Source organism: Pseudopipra pipra, chromosome 5 (assembly GCF_036250125.1).
Source record: "Pseudopipra pipra isolate bDixPip1 chromosome 5, bDixPip1.hap1, whole genome shotgun sequence".
Taxonomy (NCBI): domain Eukaryota; kingdom Metazoa; phylum Chordata; class Aves; order Passeriformes; family Pipridae; genus Pseudopipra; species Pseudopipra pipra.
In genome coordinates this window covers 37360854-37388214 of record NC_087553.1, presented here as the reverse complement: position 1 = coordinate 37388214, position 27361 = coordinate 37360854, and the positions used below count along the sequence as shown (strand labels likewise).

At 37.5% G+C, this 27361-nt stretch overlaps 1 protein-coding gene and 1 long non-coding RNA gene across 3 annotated transcripts in view; one reads left to right on the top strand and one right to left on the bottom strand.

Annotated features, from left to right (window-relative positions):
• LOC135414627 (uncharacterized) overlaps nucleotides 1-1715 on the bottom strand; it is a 10190-nt gene extending 8475 nt beyond the window's left edge. The window contains exon 1 of one of the 2 annotated variants that reach the window (XR_010430752.1): nucleotides 1641-1715. This is a non-coding gene — a long non-coding RNA (uncharacterized LOC135414627). The remainder of the gene's footprint in view (nucleotides 1-1640) is intronic. The other variant, XR_010430753.1, reaches the window with a different exon arrangement.
• ZDHHC17 (zinc finger DHHC-type palmitoyltransferase 17) overlaps nucleotides 1707-27361 on the top strand; it is a 68571-nt gene continuing 42916 nt past the window's right edge. The window contains exons 1-3 of the mRNA XM_064655611.1: nucleotides 1707-1840; nucleotides 19134-19237; nucleotides 27077-27199. Of these exons, the coding sequence (XP_064511681.1) occupies nucleotides 1778-1840; nucleotides 19134-19237; nucleotides 27077-27199 (290 nt within the window). The 5' untranslated portion in view covers nucleotides 1707-1777. The remainder of the gene's footprint in view (nucleotides 1841-19133; nucleotides 19238-27076; nucleotides 27200-27361) is intronic.

Here is a 27361-nt window from a genome sequence, read left to right as displayed (position 1 = left end):
TACAGATATATCTGGGAACAGAACTGGTTTTGAAATGTGTAGACCTGTGAAGAACAGGCTATAAATACCTAGACAGATGTCAGAGTATGTGTTTACAATGCAGTTCAGAGCCATGGGATGAAGCATACGTTCTTCAGATTTGCAAGGAAAACTGATCTGTGTAGTAAAAATACTATAAAGGGTTTTGGTTATTTTATCACCCTTTTATTATAAATAGGAGTGATGAACTGTCGTGATTGATAGGATGTTTATTTCTGGGGTTTGCAGGGGGTTGAAAACCCTCTTCCTTATGCAAATCAAACTGCAAATTATATCTAAGCCCTAGTACGTTTAATAATATAGACAGTTAAAAAAAGATCCTCTCCTGTATACTCTGTGTCTTGTTCTGCTCTTTTAGCACTTCAGTCCTTATGGTTTCAAATATGTGCTTTGAGACCTGTTTCACACCCCCAGTTTCTAAATCCTATGTCATTCTTCTTCTTGGCAATTTTGAATTTAAATATACTTCAAAAAAAAAAGATATTTATGGTTTAACATTTTAATAATGCTGCAGTCAGATTTTATTAGTGCTCCTCTGTTACATTTTGCATGAGATAGGAAAGAGTAATGAAGAGAATATCATTGCGGGGTTTTAGGCTTATGAGCTTAACGTATTATGATACAACAAAATGTATTATCTAAAGGTCCCTTTCTCACAAAGACTAATGGGAGCACCATAGATACAGCAATACAAAGCAGCAGTCAAACCAGTGATAACATTCTGCAATTGCAAAAACATTTTTTATTAAAATGTAATTTATTAAAAAAATAAATTGAAAAAAAGAGCTTTAGGATTCCTAATCTTGGCTGTATGTGCCTGTAAAAACAGAAATGACCAGCTAAACATAACCAAACCTATTTTATAATTTGTCCCCTGAATCTGCAGCAGAGACTCGGCCATCTGGACAGTGTTGCGTGTGTTGGGATGTAAGAAACCACCAGTTTGGGTAGCAGCGTGCCCCAGTTAGGTACAAAGGATTGGAAGGAATCGCTTCCAGGCATCCTCAGGACTCTTGGGGGTTTCGAACATTCCTGCATCTGAGAGCAAAAACCTTATTAAAACCTTCTGGGTTTCTTGCCATGCTCTCTTTGCTACCTAGCAGGCATGAAGACAATTCCCAAAGAAGAATGGACAGACATTGCTTAGCCTGGAACCAAATCTACAGTAGGTGTACATGGGAGCTTTCCTTTTGCTTACATTCCAACTTGTAATGAACTTAATTAAGCTGTCTTCCCAAACAAAAACTGTACTAAACATTGATTCCAGGAGTACTGAGACTGGTATCTCCAAATATATGGGGTATGTACATGCATATATGCATATACCATATGTAGTATACACACACACACATACACAAACACATATATGTACACACACAGACACATACATACACACACACACACACATATATGTACACACACATACATACACATATACACAGACACACACAAACACATACGTACATATACACATATACACACACAGACACACACACATACACACACGCACACGCACACACACACACACACACACACACATACACATCCCCCCCACCCCCACATACACCACCCCCGCCCTACACACACACTCTCTTACATACATACACACAAACACGGGGATTTCTCCGCTCTCTCGGGCCGTGAGGGGAAGGGGGGTGTCCGGGTGTGCGGGTGCGCGTGTGCGCGGCGGGCGCGCGCACAGTACCCGGCATGCAGCGGGCGCGGGGCTGGCAGGAAGATGGCGGCGCCGCTGGAGGAGTACGAGAAGGAGGCGGGCTGCGTCCCCATCCTGCACCCGGAGGTGGGAGCGACCCGCCGGGCGGGCTTGAGGCGCGGGAGCGGGGCTCAGGGCGCGGTCGGGACGGCGCCCCCGCCGCGGGGGGCAGCGGGGCGAGGCGGGCGGGCGGGGTGCGCGCAGGGCGGGAGGTGCGCCGCCGTCCCACGCCGCCGGCCTGGGTGTGCGCGGCGGCGGGCTGGGGTGGGCAGGGCAGGGCAGGGCAGGGAGGCGGCCAGGCGGGGTAGCGGGTGCGGGTGTCAGGAAGCGGGGCAGGGTCCGCCGCGGGCCCTCCCGTGCGCCCTCCCCGGCGGTCCCGCCCGCCCCGGGCCGGGGGCGAGGCGGTGGCGGGGGCAGAGCCGCCCTGGGAGGTGCCGCGGTTCCGGCCCCGGAGCAGCAGCGCTCGGCGCCCGGCCCCCGGCCCGGCCCGGCAGCCCGGGAGGCGGCGGTTCGGAGGTGGAGAAATAAATGTTTCCCCTTGGTTTTGGCTGGCACTGGCCCACGGCTCGCCCGCAGGTCGGGCCTGGCCCTATCCAGTCCATCTCGTGTGCCGTGGCTTTATTTTGAGAGCAAACGGTCTGTCTTGGCCAATGTGTGGGCCTCGCTGTGCGAGAATGGCTACAGGTAACATGTAGAGGTCGTTTCGTGACATTTTTTTTACCCTTCTGTTATGCCGCCCACCTTTGACAGCAGCATGCGTGCATTCTTGAGCAATAGTATGATTGTTTTGAAATGTATTTTAAATAGTTTAGAAAAGCTTTTACGTGTGGACTTGTCATCTGATACATTAAGGACTGTAAGAATTGATTTTTCAGCCTACAAAACAGATAAGTGCATATGCCAGGCTCCAGTTTTTGCCAAGCAGATGGTACTTTTTTCCTTAAACAGCATCCTAAAAGACACTTTTAGTTTATTTGGTGACTGAAGAGGCTCTATGGGCCTCTATGTGCGGTTGTGTATCCTACCCACTCCAGCTCTCTAAATTGTGCTTGTGACTTTAGAATAGACCCATCTGTTAAATAGCAAAGCAATAAGCCCCAAATAAGTGTCTTGATTTTTTTTTTGGGGGGGAGGGGGAATTTATTTTAAGTGACCCGTGTAGACTCTTGCTACATGTTTCCTCAGACTAACTGGAGAAATACCTTTGTTAGCAGTGTCTGATGTTTTTCAGAAGTGACACAAGTTTTCGGTAAGGATCCAGACTGTGCGATGTTGATGTTCTTTGAAAGAAACTGTTCTTAACTTGCAGAAACTTTAGATGGCTAGTCTAAAACTATAAAATGGAATAAAAAGCATCTACAGACTGTTAGAAAACCATTGTGTTTTAAAGATTGAAGAATAGTATTTGTTAAATTAACTTTGAGTAGTTTAAATTGGTGATTTTAACTAGTTAATGTGGTAGAATTTTATAATGTTCCTTTGATGTATAAAATTGAATGTGTGTACAAAAGATGGGGAAGGAAGTTAATATATATTGTGTGCTGTAACATCAACCTGAGTCTTTTAATATGCAATAAATATCGCTTGTCTAACTAGTTTGGAGGGAATTTTATTTGATTTTTCCAGAAATGCTGAGTCTCTGGATAGGCCTTATTCACAGGGTAGTGTTTACATGGATTTCAGTGGGCGTTACTTTATTTCTTAAAATCTGTTTGTGCAGATAAGCTTTAAAAGAGAAGGATGTTTTTCATGGTGGTGGCGTGACAGACTGGGTTTTAATAGACACTCCAGAAATGCTCTTTTAAAAACTTAAGGATTCTGTGCCATAGCAGAGTATTATTGTCACAGATCTGCCTGCTGAACAATGAAGTGCATCTGTGTTCAGTCACTTTTGAAGGTCAGGGGCCTTGATACCCGGTGATTTCCATTTTTTAAGAAAATATCACTATGTCTTTATGCAAGTAGTGATATTGGAGCATATAATCAGTTCCAACATTTTTATGCATTTAAAACTGATTTTTACAGGGCTGTCAAAATTTCCACCAGTTTTTTTTTGTTTCATGCTACTGTTGTCTGTGTTGTGTATCTTTTCCAGGTATTTTTTCTGTGCCTTTTTCTTTTATGAGACTTGCTTCTTACTGTCTTGTGTTGACTTACTGTGCTGAGTAATTTAGATTACTTTCAAAATTTTTGAGTGTAGGTCCCACTCTTTTCTTCCAGTTGTAAGATTGTTGCAAGATTACTAGTGGAACAACAAAGCTTATGAAGATAATTTTAGTGGTGAAGTATAACAAATAAAATCAATTACTCATGTAGTATTTGTAGAATGATCTTATAGTATGTGATAAATGCATGGAGAACTGCTGGTTAGCTGATACATCTGGTTGTTAGAAAGGATTATTCCTGGATGTCATTGTTGCTAGAAGTCTTGGAGGAAGTAGTCTACTAGACTCAGACTTTTTCTTTTGTATTTGGCAGTTATGTCAAAATTGCCATTAATAAAACTTGCAGATGAACAAGACAGGTAGGTGCTAAGCAGAGAGGACAGAACTGTACAAAACCATCTAGAATTCATGTGAAGCTATGCCAGTAAAGCAAGGTCCACCTTAGTGCAGCTGTATTCAAAATAATGCATTGAAGATAGCGAACATAGGCATGGGATTCTGTCCCAAAATTTATTGACTGGTTGGATGCAAATATGAACCATCAGTTCAGCAGAAGTTCCCAGTATAATGCTTTGTTTAAAAATATGTAGGAACAAGGAGATGACTTTTGGCTGTGTGGTAATGCTAATGATGAAGTTTTGTCTTTAAAAGTCATTGTTAAATGATGAAGAGTGTGGGAAAGGGTTAAAAATAATAATGCCTTATGGTGAAAGGCTTGCAAAAACCCCGTTCACATTGTTTGAAATAGTGAGAAGCATCTTATTTCCCCCCATCTGAATATTTTTCTACTGAGATCCAGTGCTTTATTCAGTTTATACTTAACAAGATCCGGTGACTAGAAAGTGAAGTTGAATGGGATCAAATTGAAAGCCACAAGTGGTAAATGCTGAAGGTGAGTAATCATTGTAACAAAGAAAGGAGGGAAGTGATAGATTATCCAGCTCTTGGTGTTTTCATCAAGGGCTGGATCATGTTTCTTGAGTTCGGGTGTCTTTCTAGGGACCAAATGCAAGTTTTTGAATTCCACAAATGGATAACCGAGCCGTGTTTCAAATATGTCAATATAGAGGAGTGTAGATTGTGTTGGAGTGACTCTAATTCTGTGATTGATGTACCACCTTTTTCATATGAAATTTCATACATGAATTCTTCTGCAGGATTGTTAAGTGCATGGATGACCAAAGGGAGCCCTGTGGATGTTGGTCTCAGTGTGGACCTGGCATTGGCTGCCCTGCAGTGTGATATGGTAGCTCCATTATGAGACATGCAGAGCACCCTAGGATGGCACACTAACACTGGACTGAGTAGTCCCTGTTGGTTTGTTTCCTTCTCATGGTGTTCATGTTTCTGGTGACAGAATGGCAAGTCTGCTTCTTTTTATGCAGTGTAGCCTTAGTAGGGGAATTCTATTCATGCTGTTTGTGCTTGTTATCCTTTGACTAAACTATTTTAATAGGCCAGTGGGCCTTCTGACTTTAAATTACTTGGGCCTTCTAAATAAGAATGACTTCCTGACTGTGCTGTGGTAGGTGATGAAAAACTTGGATGTTTTATTCTGAAGTCCAAAGGGTGGGAAAGGGGGAAATCTTTAGGAAATAGATTTTGTTTATATTGCTTCTTTGTGTTTGGAAGATATTCTATATGTGTGGCCAAATATGGGCTGAACTGTCAGAGGTATTTCAGCTGTTGAGGGCTGTGTCCCTTCCTACATGGTGAGAAACTGTTACTGGGGAGGAAGATCTGTTTTGTCACTGCAATGTAATGCATCCACCCAGTGTCAAGTGGTGTGGGATATATTTAAGAAAGATTGAAGTTATTGGTTATTACAGATCTCTTTTGCCATTAGAAAAGTTTTGGCTGAGAACAGTCTTTCTACAAAGTTGGAAGAAAATTTTAAGAGTTATGGGCTCTGTCTGACAGGGATTTTTCCAGATGGAAGCCTTCATTTTTATCTTTGTTTCTCTCCCTGTGGTTCAATTTGTAACTACCTAGGAAGCATGATATCTTCTTGTATTCCTTGTTGGCGGTTTGAAGAAAACAGATAAACCTATTGTAGATAGCTTTGACTCTTATTTCTTCTTTTTAAAATGTTAGTGAAAGGCCTGACTTTACAGTCCAACTCTATTCCCTATGGAGTTCCACAGATATTGTTGGAGGTGTACTGGAGTGCAAATTATTCTTAATTGTCATGTACAGGTACAGGAGTTACTCTGTCGTTTAGTCAGGATCACTCCAGGGATTAGTCTTAACATTTGTGAGCTCATTCAAAGATCAGGTATCATTTGTTATATTATTTAAAAAGGAGAATGGAACTGTGAAGTCTCAGACAAATTAGCATGCTTAATATTGAAGGTTGAGCCTTACTTTGTGTATCATGGGTAGCTTTAGAGATTGAGGCCAGAGAGGACTGCAGATCTAATCCAACCTTATATTGCAGGCACTGAGGGTTTTTTTTAATCTTTTTTTCCAGAATACTACTTAAAAGTATAAAAGAAAATAAACAAAATCCTACAGTAATAGATTACATTGTATAGCTGGGAAAGTTGCCCCATAATTTAATTAGTCTGTTTAAGACTTAAACCTGTTTCTAGTCTGAATTTCATTTGTTTCTTTTCATTACATCTTGAGAGATAGCTATCCAAATATATGTCTGTATTTATTTAATATGCTGATGATTATCAGATCCCTACGCTGCTGTTACAGTCTGCAGTCCTGATGACCCTTTTGAGTCTCTCGTATTCTTTCAGTGTTTTCATGGCTTTGCTCTCTGTGTAGTAGCTGTTGCAGGACTGAGCTTGAGAACAGAGCACTGTTGTGGCAGTCACACAGTTGCCGTAGTAAAGCACCCTCTGGATACCCCATCCTTAGAAGTGTTTCAAGGCCAGGCTGGATGGAGCTTTGACCAGCCTGGTGCTCCTGCCCATGGCAGGGAGGTTGGAACTTTAAGGTCCCTTCCAACCCCACGCCATTCTCTGATTGCTCATACATATATTTATACTGGTCTTGTTGGGAACTGCATCACACTGGAAACTTGTGCCCAGATAATGACCCACCTCCAAGTCTTTTCCATCCTTTCGAGATAATTTCTAGGATTGGCCTTCATTTTTAGATAGGACTTTGCTCTTGTTTATTTTAAAAAAACCTTAGTCTGGCCTGTCCCAACCCTCCCCAAGTTGTATCAGAATACCGATACACAACATGGTATCAGAAACACAGTATTACTGCTTTCCCTTGCTCTCCCCTGCCTTTCCCCACCCCCGCAGTAGAATTTATGTCTGTCTGCTGTTTACTTCTGGGTTGCAGACAATGATGAAATATGGTGGGGTTAAGGTACAAGCTCTGAAGAATGCTTAGTGTCCTCTCAGTAGTGTTTTCATATTAACACTTCTCTGAGGTTTTAAAAATGGGAGCTACTGAAAAGACCAGGAGGATATTTTTGAACGGCATAATCCTTAACTAGGACAGTATGTATAACAGTCACAAAACAAACTATAAGCATAAAACTTGTTCACCTCTAGTTTTAGTACATGTGACACACACCAATTAACTTTCTTTATATTCTAATTTCTTAATTAAAATATCAGACAATACTAAATCAAACACTTTGGACATTAACTGTGCTTGACCATTACTACTACTTTATCAACTGAAAGTGCCAGATTTAATTTCCTGTGAAGCCACAGTATTAGTCTTTGCTAGTCTACTACATTACTAGTATTTGCTTTTTTGTCAGTTCTGTATCAAGAACTAGAAAAGCCAGCAACAGCTTAAAATGCTAATCGTACATAATTCATGTTGTCTGCTATCCAGATGACTTGAGTTTCTTTTGGCGTAATGAAAAGCCATTCATTCACATGTTCGGTTCATTCAAATATTCACATCTTTTGGACTATATGGTAGACCTAAGCAACCTATATTTTAAAGAAGTGTAATATTTGTTGTTCTGTTAGAAAGCATTTTGTTATGGCAGCAAGATATGATTTAAATTTTTTGTCTAGACTGTTTTTGTTCTGCACTTACTGAACATTTCCAAATTTGTGGGGGTGTTTTTATTACAGTTCTATCATTCTTACTTTGTAATCTTCACAACTTTTGTTAATTTCTTTTGTTGCTCGGATGATGCTTGCCCTTCTAGGGATAGGGATGTATTGTATTCTTTTGCCAGCATCTCAGGTTTTGGTATTTTTCTAATTTGTCATGGTCATTGTCAATGCTTCTCTTGCTGTTTTTATAAGATTTTTTTTTTACAGTTGTTTTCACTTCCCTTGTAAACTGTGCAGTTTTTCACCACTGGGCTTTTTCTCAGTGATAAAATTGTGGGTTCCTGAAATCTATTTTAAGTGTTTTACTAGATGCCCAACTATTTACAGGGTTTTTTTTACATATTTTGTTTTGATTTGGGCAATAATTGATTTTTAACTTTCTGAGACATGCCCTCTTAAAACATCAGTGATAAATGTCTGATTTGACCCAAATTTGTGTTGATTCAGTTTCCCTTGTTAAGCCTTGTTAAGCACAGGCTTTATTTCTTTTAGATTTCACAGAAGATTAGTCTTTCAGCAGCATTTGTTTCACTGTGTTTGCCTGTTTGCTCAGAAAAGTAATGAGACTTTATAAATGTGGAAGAGGGTCTAGGGAATTAAGGAGGAAAATGTTTGTTTGCTGTTTGCTTGAAAACTGAACAATATTGCCGTTGGTACTGACATGTTTAGGTAGGAACAGCCTCAGTAATTGATATTTCAGCGTGCACACTGTTCTCTATGAGTTTTCAAAGTATAACAAAGATTTGATTTTCATGGTATCCTTGTAGTTGAGAGAAAACTGGGCTCTATTACAAATGAGACTGTAGAGCAAAGCAGAAAGCTTTTTCTGAATCAGAGGGAGTGTGGCTGAATTGAAGCCTTGAGTCTGTCATGCCCAGTATGTGGTGTAACATTGAACAACAATTTGTCTTGTGCAATTTTGAAATCTAGTGATTTCTTCCTACAGTTTTAGGATGCCCTGAGGTCTGTAGAAGGGTTTTCTTAATTGTAGCTGTAAGGGGGGAGGCACCAAAAATGAGAGTAGTGGGAATGCTGTGGTCAGAGGTTGGAAAGCTGCTCAAGATCAGGGGAAGATGACTGAGAAGGAGGAAGCACAGTAGCAAGACAGAGAGAACATCACAGTGTGCTTTGAAAACACTTGTATTTGCTGGCTCTGAGGGATGTGATTTTTATGATTGGGTTTAAGCCCTGGTGGAAAAGTCTTGATTTTTGAAAAAGAATATTTAGAATATCCTTTTTTGTGAATTTTAAAAAGAGGACTGGTTTTTCTAGCTGAGTGCATTTTTTAAGTTTAGCGCTTTTCAAGAGTGAAATATGAAATTAGCTTTACATTAATCTCATGACTGACTACTAGTGCTAAGTCTCTCGGGGATTTTTTTTTTTGTGTTGAGTGATCTGCAAACTTTCAGTTGGAAAAAGTTTCATTTCTGCTGAAATCCTGAGAACACAATGCAACATTCCTTAAAAAGAAAGCCAAAAACATGTATGTGTTAACGTAAGTTGCTGACTGAATGAAAGCTTTAAAGTGAGCTTTAAACCATAGTATTTTAAACTTTTAATTTTTTTAACCTTTACAAATGGTAGTAAATGCAGCCGTTTTAAATAACACTTGCTGGTGATTCTATGTGTGCAAATACAAGGCTTTCCAAAAAGTCTATTTGTGAAGCTGTGCCTTCCTAAAGTACAACACTGTTCAATTTAGGAGCATCTGTAAGGAAATGACTAGAAAGTGGTTGTTTGTGGATAGTTGTTTTGAAGAAACAAAACTTACTCATTACCAGCTGTGCTTTAAATCACATGAGCTCTGACCTCTGCATAGAGTGGTTGGATTAAGGGCTCTTGGTTGAGCATCTCTGATGCGTTATGTAAAAAATTAAATCTATGTTGGAGAGTAGGATTATGCTCTCTGTATGATGGCTGACTTGCTTGTGGGTGGAACACTGTGTCAGCAAAAGGAACCACTTTATGGTGTTTGAAATGGGGCTTTTATTAATCTATTTTGCTGCTTTTTAAAGAAGGCATTGTCAGTTTCAACTGTAGCTTGCTTTGAAAAAAAAATCTGAGTGTTAGGTGCAGGTTTTTTCCCATTGTTTATATATTCTATAATTAGCTTTGCCAGGGATGTTCATAAATGCATCTTTTAGCATGTCAAGAAACCACGCAGGTAGACCAGAAGTTTGGGAGGTAAACCAGACTTTGCAGCAAAATGGCAAACATAATGGAAAGCAGTGACAGAATTACCGTTGAATGGAAATTTATTTTGTTATGTCATACTCATTTTGTGTAATTTAATACTGTGATGGGGGCAGGGAGAATCCTAGCAGAAATTGTATGGGTCAAAATAAGGCAAGTCTGATGGTATATATTTGCAAGTCAAACACTGAACTTTTTAAAAAAAAAAAGGCATAATTTGAGCAGTTAGAAAGAAAAAGCAGAATTGCACATTTTTTTTCCTCATGGAGAATGTAATCTGGTTTAGGTGGAAGTCTTCTAGCATGTATTAGCTAAACTGAAGGTGTGTATGAATCATTCCAGCTCAGACAATCTTAGGAGCTCAGAGATGCTGAACGCTCTGGCTCCTCAAATGGATGAACCCACATGGCCATACAGAATTCCTCTTTCTTTGGCTAGGACTTCATGTGAGCATGAGAAGGATCAGACTGCTCCCACTTGATGACAGCCAACAGCTAGTCAGATTAGCTGTTACAGCAGTAAATGTAGGGAGAAAACAGTTTCTAGAGAAGGAAAAGCTGTTCTTCTTATGCCTGTAAAGAATTAAATGGGATTCTCTCCAAAATGAAGACATGATCATTTTCACCTCTGTTTCTGTGACTTTCTGTGTTGCAGATTAGGTGAAGGGGTAGGGGCAGGAAAGTGATCGTAAACTTCAGAAGAGGATCTTTCATTTAAAATGTTAAAATACCAACAGTATCTCTCTTTTCTTTGTGATTAATTGGTTTGAGCATTTTTCTATTAATGCTAGTTCATGAATGACTAGTCTTTATGTGTATATAAATGAACGTGGGTGTTTATAATGTGTAAATAACTATATATAAATTTATCTGTATAGATTCTTGCACGTTTTTAAAAGTAGGAGGAGGATGGGGAGAGCAAACTAAAAAGCATTCTGTTGTAGTAAATGACAAACAGGGAAATTGAACACCCAAATATGAGGGAAGGAATTCTTTAATACTAACCTCCAGTAGTCCCTGCTAAATGTAACACACATGCATGAGGATTATTTTATTATTTAGCTTCCATGAAATAGTTGCAGTCACTTCCAATTTTATTATGATTCTTTTGACTGCAGCCAGATATTAAAATAGTGTCGTCATCAATTAAAAAAGAATTTACTTTGTTTCTATTAAGAAACAGAGGCAATAGTATGCAATATTTTATAGAAAGTAATGCTTTTGTTGCTAAGTTTTTATTTTAAAACTTCATAGTATTTTCTCTTTAAGTCTCAATTATCTTGGTCACCATTCAGAATTTAAGTGTCTGATTTTGATCATGGTGTCGCTTCCTTGCAGTGATATTGCATAACGTTAAAGGAAAAGCAGTCCTGGCCATCTGTTAATGCTACCAGAGCCATGTGTAGCAGCTGTAAGCAGCAGTTTTTTCCTCCCTTCCTTATGTCCAAGCAGGCATATTGACCTATTCATATCCTCCTGCTATATGTAATTGTGAATTACAAAATTGCTATCAGAATAATTCAGTCTTAGTCATCTTGTTCTTTAATGCATTAAACTTCTTAATTTTTTTCTGAGAATACTATTCTCAGAATTTTCCTTAATCTTATTTAATTTAGGCTTTTTTATTAGAAAAGATTAAAAGCTTTGAGTATTATGGGGAAATGAGCATAACTTTATTTGTGCATTTGGTTATGAGGAGGATTGATTGGGAATGCTGGTATTAGCACACCTTCAAAAATTAACACTTATTTTTCCCCCCTTTCTCCCCTGCACTTTGTCTTTTTTCCTTTGGAGTTATATTTCATATTTTGCTGTATCTTCTCTTTCTGCATCTTATTGGTCCTGTTTGTCAGAGGAGGTTTCCTTTTCTTCTCTGTGTTGTTTCTTTTTTCCAAAACACCTTTTTTTTTCTTTAAAACATTATTCTCACTCTTTTGAGGTTCTTTTTTTTTCTACACTGCATTACTTGTGCATCTGTGCAAGCAGTCTGCACATTTTGTGGCTAATGAGTGATGACAAACTAGTCACAGATGCACAAGAGTGAATACGGCACTGTCAAAGGATAGTCACAGAACTGGGAAGCTCATCTAGAAGTGACCCTTTGTAGTAATTGGAGAACCAAATTTGATTCTTATAAATAAGCAAAATCTGTCTTTCTTGCAACCTTCTAAGCCAACCAACTCTAGCAGTTTCTAAGTAGAATAATTTTCTTCAGCCTGTCAGCCTGACTTCCTTGAATATTTAAAAGCTGGAATGTGTTGTTCCATGATTACTTAGTCAAATTAACAATTAGCAGCTGCCAAAACGTTCCTGCTACCTTCTGTTTACTTGCTTTCCCTCTGTCAGTGGCTCTGGAGCCTGTGTTTTCACAGGCGAAACAGATTCAACTTGCTGTCCTAGTAAAAGGTTGAGTTTTTTCTGTTTCTTGTTGATCCCCCCTGCCCCCTCACCGTAATGAATTGAGTGGGCACAGTGTGATGACAGCTCTGAGCACCAAACCTGGCTTGAGTCAGGCAGCAGGAGCAGGAGCCAAGAGCAGAGGGGGAGAGTGGGCAGAGAAATGACCTTTCTCTTCTGGTAATGGTAAACCGCTAATTTGGCTCAAGTCATGCTTGGACATGTCTCCTTGAAACAGAATGAAATAAGTAGAGATTTAGTGTTTGCAGCCCGCTTATTGTAAATCACTGAAATCAGGCTCTGCTCTGCTACCTTCTGCTGAGTTTTCCTGACTTTCAACTGGGGAAGAGCCATTGTCACTAAAGACCAAAATAGTGAAGAACAAATGTGCTTGGGTTTCAATTAGTTTTTCATCCTTTAATTAGCTGTTAGTGTTTTTTAACAGTGGATGATCATTGAAAAATTGAATTTTCCTGGAATAAATATTTTCATCATAAGAGGAAAAATATTTTAACACTTGGGAATACTGTTGAAGCCATTTGTGAATGTGGTTTATATTCTAGGCTCAAAATATCGTGTCGTTACTGTATTATCAATCTGTCGTATCGTATGTTTAAAGAAAGTCAATATTTTCAAGAATTTTAAGTATTTTCCTAAAATTTTTGTGAGGGCATATGAATTTAGAGGAGGTTCATTCTCTTAGGTGAGAACTTAAAAGTCTAAAATCATTATTTTTCACCTTTTTATGTTTATTTCTGTTCCTTTAATACTGGGGGGCAGGTAATCTAGGTTAGCGTAGGATAACATTGGGCTTTCTCTTCTGTCCAGCAGGTTCTAGGAAGTAATCTCTATTTTGTCTGATTTAATTTTCTGTTAAACTCCAGAAAGAGATGCTGTCTGAATGTTGTACTTGTGATTTCTTTCTAGCTTAGCTGCAGATTCAGAATGACTGACGTTGGGCAAACTCCCCCCTGGTGTATCACCGCTGCAGTTGATCCTGCTGGGGCAGTACAGGCTGTGTGATGCCTGGGCACTCAGCTCTGTTCAGGCAGCCTGCTGCTGGCTTAGGGATGTGCCTGCCTGTGCTATGGCAGCAATGATGGTTGTGCCTGCATTGAAACCATTATATTTGGAAGCAATGCATATAAAAAGAGATTGTGTTTAACATCCTCAGCTTTTTAAACGGCAATCTTTTAAATTGCTATGCTAAACGTTTAAAAGTAGAGAACTTGCCAAAGAATGTGTTAGAAACATTAAATATTTGCTAGTTCTTAAGCTTTGATGTGGTTTTGTTCTAAGCCATGTCTTTTACGTGGCCTATAACGTGCAAGCATTTGGAATTTTGGTGTCTATACAAGTTTTATTAAGTAATTGAGTTGACATCCTTGCATATTTAGGCTTAGCTTTTTCACTTTTTAAATGTTGGCTTGTCTTACTGCTGAGTCCTTCTTGCAAACTTAATGGTTTAAATATACTGTTATAGTCCTAGAGACAAATTAATTACTTTCCACAATGGCATTTGAAAATCTCCTCTCCTTTCTGATAATGTTTGTAACAGTGTAGTGTAGTCAAATGAAAGAATCATGATACTCTCCTTTTCTGATTCTTTCTTTTCAACTATCTGCAGAGCCATAGGGCAAAGCTTGACCGCTGGCTGGGCAGATACAAAGAAGAGTTTACATTTACTCTTTTCTCGTTTGAACAACAGATGCTTCAGAAAACATTTATTTGTCTCTAGTATAAGTATTAGAAAACATGGGTTTCAATTGTAGGATTTTTTTTCTTTTAAAAGGACTTCTTATGAGTTTTAGGAATGTGCTTTTGGCTTTCAGTGCTGTTCATTGAATAACTAAGAGCTTTGCACTTCATTTGGAAGTGACTTTACTGATAGGACCAAATACATGTCAGGCATAAGATTATACTAGTTTGGTTGAAGTAATTTGAAGTCTGATTATTTCCATTTTTTCCATTAGTGGGTATATATAGCCATTGTAAAAGCAAAGATGGCTAATTCTGGTGATTGAGTTCTGTTGACTAAGTATATCACAAACCATGACATTTGGGAAGCTTAAGTGTTGAATGCAATAGTTTTGGTTTCCTACAAAGTTAATATTTAATCAAACTAGTAGGCTTTCTAAGCAGAGACATAAATAACCAAAGTGTTCTGAGAATTGCCTAAGACTGATACGGACTGTGAAATCAAAAGCTCGAGGTTCAAGGAGAGAATTTGCTAGCTGTGTTTGGTAGACACAGTGGTAACACCCTGAGCAGATAGCTGGTTTGCATTCGCTCCTTGTAGGTCTTCTAATGGTCTCGTACTTGAGGCTATCAGTTGATTTCCTGTTCCTGGTAACTTGCCCAGTTAAAATGGTGAAAACCCAGATTACATTCTGTTAATGTTAGTATTTGATTATTTCTTTCTAAATAATTCTGTCTAGAATAACTAGAAGAAACTACTTTTCTGCATTTATAGTACTGTGTCCTAGCCCTGCACAGGATTTGCAGTTCCTAGCTGCTGCCTTGCTTCTTTCATTTTTCCCTTGTCAGCCAAGTGTAGTGTGTAACAGCATTATTTGCACTGCCTTGATCCAAATCACCTGTCACGGGGTGAGTCAAGTATTCTGTGATTCACAAAATCCAGGTTCTCTTTTCTCTTGATTCCTGGCAACTTTTTGACTTAATAACTCAGAAGCTACTCTGCAGATCACAGTCATCAACCAGGCACTTATAATGCCAGGTAAGAGTTAAACACAGTGTAATGGCACTTACAGGAGCCAGCATTCTACTATGAGCCAACATGGAACTGCCAAGTTGCTTAGATAATACTGAGTGATAAATTTTTAGTCTAAGATTGGGAATTTGTGTCCAGGCTGCAGAGATCTGACTGTACTGGGTGAGAATTCAGATTTTATAAGCTTTCCTGTGATTTGTCCTAAAAGATTTACTTCCAAAATGAGCGGAGTTTGCATCTTCTTTTCAGGCACATCTGAAGTCATTCTTTTTTCCACAGTTCACATTATGGCATAGAAGAATTTTGTGGTATGGTGTTGGAGGATGTGATGTTCATACACATTTCAGGATTTTAGGAATTGTTTCAACTATTCTTAAATGTAAAATATGAACTCAGCTCTCTTAGTAAATCATGAAACATCGGGTTCACTTCATATTTGTTGTGAGTCTTTATATTAAACAAATGGATTGTAGCTGCTTATGTATGTCTGAGGGAAAGAAGGAGAACTGCTTTTTGCTTAGTCATGTCATGCATCACCTGCCATTGCCTCAAATCTAACTTTTTTATCACTTCAGGTATTTTGCATTAATGTATACTGAAACATTCAAATTTTGTTAAAAACAGTATTTCAGAGACACTATCAGTACAAAAGGAAATGAAAAATGATATATTTTTTCAAGTTAAGGGTACTGTCATTAGCTTTAAGTCATTAGAAAAGTAGTAGATATGCTGTAGGAGGAGGTAAGGAATATACTCTCTCACTTTTTTGAATTTACATGGTTAATAGTTAAAATGTAAGGTTTTGTTGTATTCCCATAAATCTTTTTATGAAAACATTAGTATCATAAGGGTGTGATTTCGTGATCACTGTAGGCTGACATAAATTTACACTGCCAGGAAATGTTCTCTTGACTGGCTAGTGCAGGCTCAAGGGAACAGAAACCTGATTTGCATGCTTGAAGTGGTCAGGAAAATGGAATTTAAGAAAAAGAGTGTTCTCTGGTACAGTAATACCTGACTGAAAAATAACCCAAGTTTCTCAGTTTGCTTTTAATAATTATTAGATAAGAAGAGAGACTTTTCCCCCTCCCAGTAGCTGTGGAAGGCTAAGAAATACATCAAACTGCTGTCTCCTCATCAAGATGCTCCAGAACAGTGAATTTTTTTTGTTCTGGTCTCTGCCTCCTTATCCTTTAACTTTTCATGGTCTGAGGATTACAATTGGATATATAAAATCCTGCTGCAGTTGTGTGGTGTAATAATGGGTTAACAGAGATATCTAAATCCTGCTTTTGAAAAGAGGAAATGATGTGGGACAAAATAATGAATTTAGCTTTCTCTTATATTTTCTTTTTTTTTTTTTTAATTGTAATGATGTCTGGTATCTTTTCCAGCATCCTGTACTCGGAGTAACACTCTGGCCTATCTAGTAGCTGGGGGAAAAAAGATTTGGATAAGCTGTTGTTCTTCAAAACAAAGTGAAGCTGTGTTTCTGAATTGTAGGAGACAATTGGATGGCGGCAGATGCCCTGTTACATTTTTAGGTTGTCTCTCCTGTAGAGATGGCAACAGAGCAACCTTCCTGCTGGGCTGGCAATGCTTAATTGGTTCATCTAGTTAGTTTTTCAGGCTTGGAAAGAAAAATTAAGTGACACAGAATAATGTTGTGGTCAAGGAAAGATATAATCTGGCAATCACTTAGGTACTGTGTGAAATGGAAAAATTTGTTTTTCTGAAGAAAAGTCATGCATAAGAATAAATCTCTTTTCGAAATGAAGACTTTTGCTGCATTAGTTGTCAGTGTTACTGTGTTCTAGTTTTAAAGTCCTAAATGGTTGAATTACTTGAAAGATTTTTTAGTGTATAAAATGTCATAATTTTTCTAACTATATAAATTACTATATAAATTCAGTACTACAAAATGTACTTAATGCAGTAGAATGTCTCATACTTAGATTTTTTTTCCTCCTGTCTGAAATAGGTATATTGTATGTAACCACTACAAATGTGATCTACTGAAGTTACTCAGTTTTTAAGTAATTACTGAGAGTTTTCAGATTTGCAACTAGACTAACTTCTTGATAGTTTACTCTGAGATTATAAGTGGTATCCAAAGCTTTTAGACTTGTGCCTAAGAAGTACTTCAGGGTGTTGAAATCTGGAAATATTTAAAATGTGGTTTTTGGACTTAAGTCTTCTTCTATGTCTAAAAGACATAGATAATGTATGTAATAATTTTAGGGTAGAGATACTTATTTTAAAATAACTTTAATGATAAAAATTTGTAATGACGGATTTGATTGCCAGCATCCAGCTACCAGGAGGCATTGTATTTGTACAGCCAAGATGAGTAATGTCTGGATTGAGAGTCAGAGAGCAGTTCCCTTAAGCTCCCATCCAGTCAACAGAGAGCTGGTTAACGTTTTCCCGGGAAGCAAGAAAACACTTTGGCTGATTAGCCGCAACTGGGCACATGAAGAAGTTACATCTCATTGTGACCAACAATTCCTTTTGCAGAAATTACTGCACAGCTGAGAGAACGTGAGAGATAGGGAGGCCTGCTCATCTTGGCAATAGGAAGTCTCTCTAGCCCTAATATATCTTAGTCACTCAAGGTATCAGTTCAGCATACGCCTCTTGGGAGAGGTAGTGGTGGGGATTTGTGACTGTGAATCCTTGTTAAGGTTAGGTGCACTACGTGATCATTGTCTTAACTCATTTATCTTTATTAAAAAAAAATTAAAAATCTGTCTAGTATAGTAACGAACAAGTTGATCACTCATTTCAGTAACTAAGAGGAAGTTGGAATAGTTTAATTAAACACCTTTCATAAGGTGTTTAAAAGTGTTTCCATGTTTAGAGTAAAGAAAAAAATTTTGTTCCTGGAAGGATATGTTGGGGAAAACTGACTGAAAGTAAATAATACATTTTAATGAAACCAGTTGAAACTCATTTTTAGAATTCCCAGAAAGCTTACTACTTTTCTTGTTTATTCATGCACGTTTTCACATTTTGTGTAGCTATGCTGAGTTGCATGGCTAATACAAAGAGGCAATCAGCTACAGTATGTGTAACAAATCGAAAATTGTCCAGAAGCTGCATAAAATTCATCATTCAATTTCAGCTTGAAGAGCTTTCACATGCAGGAATTTTGTAGAGAAAAATGGTGTGTTGCTGCCCTAGTGATCTATCAATACAGTGTTTGGATATAGATTTCACAAGGGAAACATTGAACCCAGAAGTGTTGCCCTTCATCAATAGAATTAAGGCGAGGAGTTGTATCTGGTGAAGAACGTGTCATGGTCATGCCATTTATTTCTGAGACCTGTAGGTTAAACATACACAGATAACCTCTGAAGCTTGGGCTGGAACTGAAGAATCAATAAAGCATCAGTAGATTTTAGTCAGTGTTATTAATCATTCCCAGTTACTTTTTTATAGAAGGTATTTGACTGTGCTATTTGAAATACAACATTTATTTCTAGAAACAGAGTGAGACTTTGTCAGTTTATGGCAAATAGGTTTTTTAGCTATGCTATGTTTTATTTATAAAAGCAAAGTAAAGCAAAACAAAAAAACCATACCCAAAATCAACCAAAGAAAATTACTGTTACATTTTGTTAACATTCTATAAAGTTACCTTAGTCCAGGATTTGACAGAACTCTGCAATTACAAGTTGTGTTCTCTGTAAAGTATTTCAGTTCTACACTGGGGAATGTGGCAGCCTGCTTTCCAAAATGTAGAAATGTACCATCCTCATGTTTAGGTAGCTTTAGTTTTGCTTATAATTTTTTTTTTTTCTGAGAAACTTGCTGGCTTGGGTGTTCTAAAAGCAAGTTTGTCTTTTTTAGGAATTAAAACCTCAAAGCCATTACAACCATGGATATAGTGAATCTCTTGGACGGAAAAGCCACATTGATGATTACAGCACTTGGGACATTGTTAAAGCCACACAGTAAGTTTATTTTTGAGCATTAGGTTTGTCTGTGTCTGTATTAGTTAGAAACAGTAAAATGGATTGTATTATTTGTGTAAAGTGGAAGGTAAACTGTATTTGTCAATACAAGAGTGGAAAATTTCAGAAGTGATTACTGTTACGACAAATTTATGAGTGTTGTATGAGAATGTATGGGAGGAATTATGGTAAGTTGTAAATATAGATGGTTGTAGGGCAGATTGTTGGAAGAGAGTGGGACATTTTCTTCCTGTTGGTACTAATGTTTATTTTCTGTAGGTGATGATTAAGAGGTAAGTAGGTAACATTTATATTCAAATATAATGGTTTAATTGATTTATAGGGTAGGAAGAATGTGTCTCTGTAACTTGCTTCGTTATCTCTGATTCTGCACTTTCAGTGCTGCTATGACACCGAGTTTATTGGTGAAAAAGGATTGTAGGAGTAAACTGTGTGTAAATTTAGTAATTGTGTTCTTAATGTACATGAATTACACAAATTTGTTACACAGTAGTAACATACTAATTCACAAGACTTTCTGGAGTGTTGTCATGATGCTACTTTTTAGTTTGTTATTGTTTGCCATTCAGAAACCACTGTTGCTTTTTTGCAATGAGCTGGAGATTTGTAAGATTTTTATTTTTAATGTATTGTTAATTTGAATGCTTAAACCATTATGTGTCTTGCAGAGCTATTTGCCTTTTTCTTCTTAAAAGAAAATTTTTCTTTCCTTTTTTTCCTAAAAGACACCTCCCCCATTTGAAAGAAGCAGCTCTGCATGTGACATAGGCCCAGTTTAGGTTTAGGAAGTATGTACTTTCCTTCACTTTTTGTTTTGAGTTGTAAAGAGTTTAGCTTCCTGAAACAGATGTTGACTGACTCTGCAATTGTTGCTCTAAATACTTTAATAGTAATACTGCAACCTATAATACTCACATTAGGGGATTTTTAGAAGTTAAAATATTGACACTGTATCAAACTAGCTGCTTCTTATAAAAGCATGGAAGTGTGGCAGCAGAAGTGATTTTACATGTTACTTGCTTATATTCTTATATACTCACTGCATATTTGAAAACCTAAAACACCTTCCTCCCCATTAACTCTCAGATTTAGACTGTACTTTCAGCTGAGTTGTTACAGTTCTTTTCTGGTCTCCTCAAACAAGAATCAATGGATCTGAGTTACTTTTTTGTTCCTTCCCAGTCATGATAAGATGTGATTTACACAGAGGATGACATCTCACCAAAGAACATTACAGGTTCTTATCATAGCCCTAATGGTTAATATTACAGGGAAGGGGGACTGTCAACTTAAAGTTGTGGTATCCAGGCAGCATTTCCCTGACTAGAGGGGGGAATTCACCTTTATTTTAAGTATTTGCTAGAATATGAAGAGCACTTAATATAAAATGTCTGTTATAAAGGGAAATATCTCTGAAATTTAAGGCAGAAAGTAAACCCACCAAATATCATAAGGCTTGCAGTAAAATAAATAATGCTACTAATATATTGTATCAGTGTTATTAAAAATATATACTTTTTCTACTAAAACGGTGTATTTACAGTTATAGAAATATAACATACCATATGTATGTATACCTTTTGTCCTCAAAAATCAATACTCAGATTAAAATATCTGCTGACTTTCTTTACTTTTTAGTTCAGTGTTAATGTAATGATGCCATAAAAAGTTTTTGTAAAAAAAGGGCCACTCATCAGTCTCCCAGAATAGTTCCCCCAAGCAGTTCAGTAAGTTCAATCAAAATATAGCAAAATACAATAAGAATAATTTTAAGTCTCTTGGTTTGGATGGTTTTTTTTTCCCCAAGTCCAGTTTCTCCCATGAAAGTAACTAGTTATGCAAGATGATGATGAAAAACATGGGATGAGAACGTTTAAAACTCATTTATGTTTTATATATGCTATTTGGCTGTAGAATTATATTTTGAGATATTTTTATTGACGCTAGATTACAGAGAAATAAAACAATGTTTGTAAAATAATGCATTTGATTTTATGTTTTCCAGCAAGGAAAAATAAGGGCTTGCAAACTCCACGTTTTCCCATAAGTATTTATATGTTGTTTCCTATCTGATTGAACTGTTTCGGTGCCCTTATCTTCTTAATCTGTAGATTGGACACATTAAATTAACATGCTTATACACTAAGAGCTACAAATCTAATAGCCTCTTACAATCACATTAAGACTGTATAGAAAACAGTGGTTCAGCTAATTTTCTCATTGAAAGCAGCTTATCAGTATTTTTTCCCCATGATGCTCCTCGTGGGTTCTCCCACTGGAAGAAGTTCTCTCTCTGGGGCCCTAGGCATGCTTTATATAAAAAATAGTCTCTCTCTGTTTTTATTTTGCAGAAACATTTGCTGGAGTAAAAATTATAGTGTTTGGTTTTAGTACCTATGAATATGAGGAACACTTTTCACTGGCTTTGTTATAAACATGTCCAAGAGCATCTAGGTAGCTTTAAAAGTAGTAGTGTCTCAGCTCTTCATCTTGCAGATGTTAGAATATGTGTGTAATTTTTTTGGCATCTTGTATTTGGTTATAGCAAAATTGTTTCATTCATAGAAAGTTTCCCTGTGTTTCTGAAAGCAGAAGCAGGCCACTCATCTGCATTTGAAAAACTGTTTTCAAAGGAGCAATGAAAAAATCATCCATGCTTACCTTTGGTTTTATTCCTCTGTGATAATCAGTGTTCTTGCTGGAGCTCCAAGGGAAAGAAGTCTTGTCACAAAAGAGGAAAAAAAAAATCATAAGTGATTTAGAAGTGAAATTTAATGGTGATATGTTGGATAGGTTTATTTCTATCTCGTTTGGCAGCAGTAGCCCTCTGTCATCCTAGGCGGGAGTCATTAACTTTTAATATGATGTCTTGGAAAGGATACTGTGTTAATAACTTAAAGTTGCTACTTCTGTTTTGTTTTAAATCTTTAAAACCATGAAACTGAGGAGCAGTAGCTAATGTTCACAGGTAGAGAAGTATATGATAGGTTATCAGTAGGAGAACAAAATCTGAGATATACTAATCATTGCATTGTATTCTTCAGTTCAGTTGAGAGTGAAGCCTTTGGCTTGTAGTGAGCTTGAGCAAATTCTGAAAGTATGTTAAATAATGGATTATGATACCATTATGAACATGGATATTAAACATTAGTGATATTAACAAGTGCTTTTGTGACATCTGGAAGATTGATTCCTTGTTCTCAAGTGTTACGATTTCATTATTGCAAGATTAACTTTTCTATTAGTTTTATTCACTGAGATAATTTCATTCAAAATGAAGTTGTGTGCGTTGTGAAATAGTTCAGCATAAAATACGAAATATGCTGAATCTTGCCAAGGAAAGAAATTATTGGATATATTTGAGAATAGCTTTTTTCATCACTATTGCTCATCAGTCATAGGGTAACTGATTAAAAAGAAAGATATATTTGGAATAATCCAAATTGGTAAGAGTTAGCCAAAGGAATGATTACTTCTGACTTCTTTCAGCTGCTTACAGGGGAGAGTGGGCAGACTATGACATAGGTACACATCCATTATTCCTGGTCATTTGTGCCCATGGGGTTTGATTATATTGCTGAAAGTGAAATGTACCTAAAGTTCATGTGGAAGGGTGGAACTTTTTTAACCACATTAGTAATATAGCCACAACTGTCCAGACAATTTAAGGCTTTGGAACATATTTAAAAGCCAAATTTCTCATCTTTCAACATTGCTGTTAATGGTTCTTTAAGTAGCTCTTGAGTTATACCTTTTCTGTTGAAAACAAAAATGTCTTACTGTTTAACACAAAAAACCTTGCGAATGTATTAAAGGCTTTTTTTGTATTTAACAACTATCATTCATGGGAATGAGATTTCAAAAGATAAAAAAGATCATTTTTCTGTTAATTGCACTTCCAGTTAAAACAGCTTTGATGTGAGTTACAATGATAAGATGAGGGAGTGAGCTCCTGGCTTACCTACTCTTTGTTGGCATGGTGATGTGCTCACTGTAGAGGTATTCCTTGCTATTATTCTGGCCAAATTTCACGTTAATCATGCAGCAAAGCTGGAAGTGTCTATGTGTTTGTAGACAAAAGATTAAAAAATGCATTATGTATTTAAAATTACAAAAGACAATAGGGTACTACTGTTTTTCAAAGTATTAAGGTCAGAATATCTTTAACGTGTGATGACAAATAAAATGTTGCAGGTTAGTTACTGAAATAGCTCAGTCTGTGATAGCAAAATGAGCTACCACAGTGGTATTTTTGCCGTGCAAGGACTAGTCCTATTTCTTTCAAGACAAGCTCAAAAATATGCTTTAATTATGCTCCGTATCGATGTTTACAGCGTCACCCTCTAGAATGCTGAAATATTCAGCATTTCAGATGCTGAAATATTTGTTAGATTAATACATCATGTCTTGTGAGGATTTGAATCTTTCCCTCCATGCCTCTTGAAGGGCATAGAGCCCTTTATAACAACATTACAAGCACAATTATGCTGAGTCTCTGAAATGGGTGACTTTGTCATTTTGTAACCTAACAGTGCATCATGAAGCTTTGGAAAAAGGCAAGGTGAAATCAGCTTCAGCAAATTGATGGAAGAAGGCTGTAGTAGTATGTGAGAGAAGAATGCTGCATTTCTAGGACAGAGCTCAAGAAACCATAACTGCTGCAGGTTCAGGGTTTTATTTAATTGTTGAGAGCCTGCTGTTTCCAGGAAGAGGAGCAAATCGTTGTAAATTCCTGGCTTTTTTTTGCCAGGCCAATTCTGTGTGTCAAGATCATTGAGTCCTCTTGTGACAATTTAATAAATTGAAGATTTATTAAATTACACCTTGTGTTTTACATTTCTTGTAATCAGTTATGATTGAGTTCAAGATACCAAAATGAATTGCTAGGAATAGACAAACTGATGGTGACTTAAATTGAAAAATTGCTATATACATCACTCTCAGTATCACTTTTGGAAAGACTTTTGTTTCCCTGGAAAGGCTCTTCTGATGTATTGCAGAACTTCATGTTTTGTTCTGTGGCCAAGTAGTACCAAGTACTTGTGACTTGCAGTTTGCCTTCCAGTGGGTAGAATGGAAGTCTATGATGCTAAGCCTGAAGAAGGAGTCAATCAAAAGGGTAAAAGTGAGAACTTAGGAGTGGAGATAAACAAAGCAAAAGCTGCACATGCAAGTAAAGCAAAACAAGGACTTCAGTCACCACTTCCCATGGGTAGGCGGGTGTTCGGCCATGTCCATCACATGCAGTGGTTACTTGGGAGGACAAGCACCTTGACTCTGAATGTCTCCTCTTCTTCCCTCAGCTTTTATTGCTGGGCACACTGTCGTGTAATATTGCATATCTCTTTGATCAGTTGGGGTCAGCTGTCCCAGCTGTGTCCCCTCCCAACTTCTTGTGCACCTCCAGCCTCTGTGCCGTCAGGGCAGAATGAGGAACAGCAAACGCCTTGACCGTGTGTCAAGCACCATTCAGCAATAGTTAAAATATTGGTATATTAATCAACACTATTACTCACAAATGTTAAACACAGCTACCTAGGAGCCACTGTGAAAAAGATTAACTCGATCCCAGCTGAAACAAGTACATATAATGAAAATCCTAATCTGTTGCATGAAAGCTTTACATGATTGCCTCTTACACTTCATAGGAAGTTAACATTGTTGTATCCCTGTTCTTTGTATCTTTAAAATAAGTTAGAATATTGTATTAATATAATTCCTACTTGTTGTGTAGTTCTACTTACTAAAGCAGGATAAGAGTCAGGTAAACTCAGCCTCAGGCAGTAGAATTTTTTTTTTAGCTGGTGACTTAAATCTAATAGCAGGACTTTAAGTCAATAATTGGTAGTTTAAATGAAGGCAGCAGGCTTGTCTGCATTAGGAAGGAGTGTCCTAACAGCTGACTGGAGTAGGACAGCTTGTCAACAAATGGTTGTTTTACCATTCTGTATGAATGGCTACCTTCAGATGCTGTAATATGCTAGTGTGATATTGTACTGTAATAAGATCAAAATTTGCTGTCCTGCTTTTGGAAGTATGTACTTTCCCATCTCTTCTACTGTCTCTTTTTACTCCTTGTTCTTGACTGACCTGCCTTTTGTAGTCTTAACCTGTTTCAGTGGCCCCTCCAACTGGGATGGGAAATCAGGAATGATACATAAGTGTTAAGCCACTTGTACAAGCACTCATCAGGCTACGTCGCTCATGTAGCTTGGGACTTGGGAGATAGTGTGCCTGAAGGTTGGCTCAGTTTTCTTGGCAATTATGTTTGTTTGAGTGTGTGTGTCTTGTCTAGCTGGTTGCATATTTTTCAGTCATCATAAACCAAACATCTTCTTTCCACTACCCCCAACTGATTAAACCCAAAGTTTTGCTGTCAGAATTATTCCCTACTGCTGCTTTTTTACTCAGTCTGAGGGACCAGATTTTACAGGTGTGGTGCCACTTGGTATGTACTGCACACAATAGTTTTTGTTGTGGTTTCCTGTAATGTTTGAAAAAGATAATAGGTATGACAGCAATTCCCAGCATTTTTCATGATTTCTAGAGGAACTTACTTAAGAAATTGAAAACAATGTGATCTAAGTAGGCTAGTTATGTCTAGTATTCCTTTTTTAATAGTGTCCAACTAGTTTTTATGCTTCAAACCTGTGATACACTTGGAAAGCACTCTTGAGTTTTGTTGGATTGGGTCACTTGAGGATTCATTATGGGACCACTGTCCAGATTGAGGTTGCATTCAAACGCATGAAAGAAAGAGTAAGAATGGCAACTACCCCAGGAAAAAGGTTTCTGCATCAGTTATGCAAACTGATCAAGTGGAGCAGAAGGGCCTTGTCTAAGGCTGTTTCTTCTGCAGAAAGTAGAATGTAGAAACAGCACATGAAAAACTTAGTTAAATTTCAACTTTGAGAGGCTGTTAAAATTCTCCTTTAGCAGAAGTCAGATGTCACAAGGCACTGACCTTGATTTCAAGGCATACCCCCATGTCAGTCTTCTCCTTGAGACTTGAGAAACCCTTATGGGTTGTGCAGATATTGAAATGTAGGGTTTACTTGCTCTTCTGCATTGCTTTTATTGACACTAAAAAAAGGTGGCAAAGCAGCATAAACATCAAGACAAACATTATTTAATGTTGAAGTTACTCCTACATGAGATGCCTAAGTGATGTTTATGCTTCCTGATTTGTTTCAGCTTTAAAAATGTATGCAGAATTTTTTTTCAAATGACGGTAGATGACATTTAATAGTCCTCTTTAATGAAAGAATAAGTTTCATAATAATATGAATTTTGAAGTGGTCTCAAGGAGAAAATGGTACTAACTTGTATCGGGAAGATCGCTATTTGTTGTCTGAGAAGAAAAGTGGGGAATATTTGAGCTGTTCGTGTTTGTAATTGACTTGATGATCTTACTTGCTGAATTTTAGGAAGATACTGTGAAATCAGCTGATTAAGCTTTTTTTTGGTCTTCAAGAGCTGGAAAGGAAGTAAAACAGGGTGAGAGAAACACATGTAGTGGAGTTCCCAGGAACTGAAGAGTTATCTAAATTTGGTATAGTATTGATAGATATTTTGCCTTGCTCTGCAGTGGAATTTGCTAGGGACACAAGTTTTCTGTAAAATCTTGAATTGATTAATGTAACTTCAGTGGAAGCTTCTTGTTGCAAGAGATATGTAATCAAATAGAAACAGAAAGTAAATTTTCTTCTTCCTTTCTCTTCTGTTGAAAATTTTGTGTTGTGATCAAAAGTGTGATGTTTGACGAATACATTTTTATCTAAGGTGAGAGCTTTGACAAATGTTATTTTATTCTTGAAGGTATGGAATATATGAACGATGTAGAGAGTTGGTGGAAGCTGGATATGATGTACGACAACCAGACAAAGAAAATGTAACACTTCTCCACTGGGCTGCAATCAACAACAGGATAGATCTGGTGAAGTATGTATTACACTTTAAGTTAAACAAAAATTATTTGCATTCTTAAAAGTCTTGATTTCTCTTTTTTAAGACAGCTGAATGTCTTTAATGTGTCTAATTTGTCCTTTTTCCTTGACAGTATGTCAGAGCTCTTGTCCCTTCTTGATGCATCTCTGCCACTGT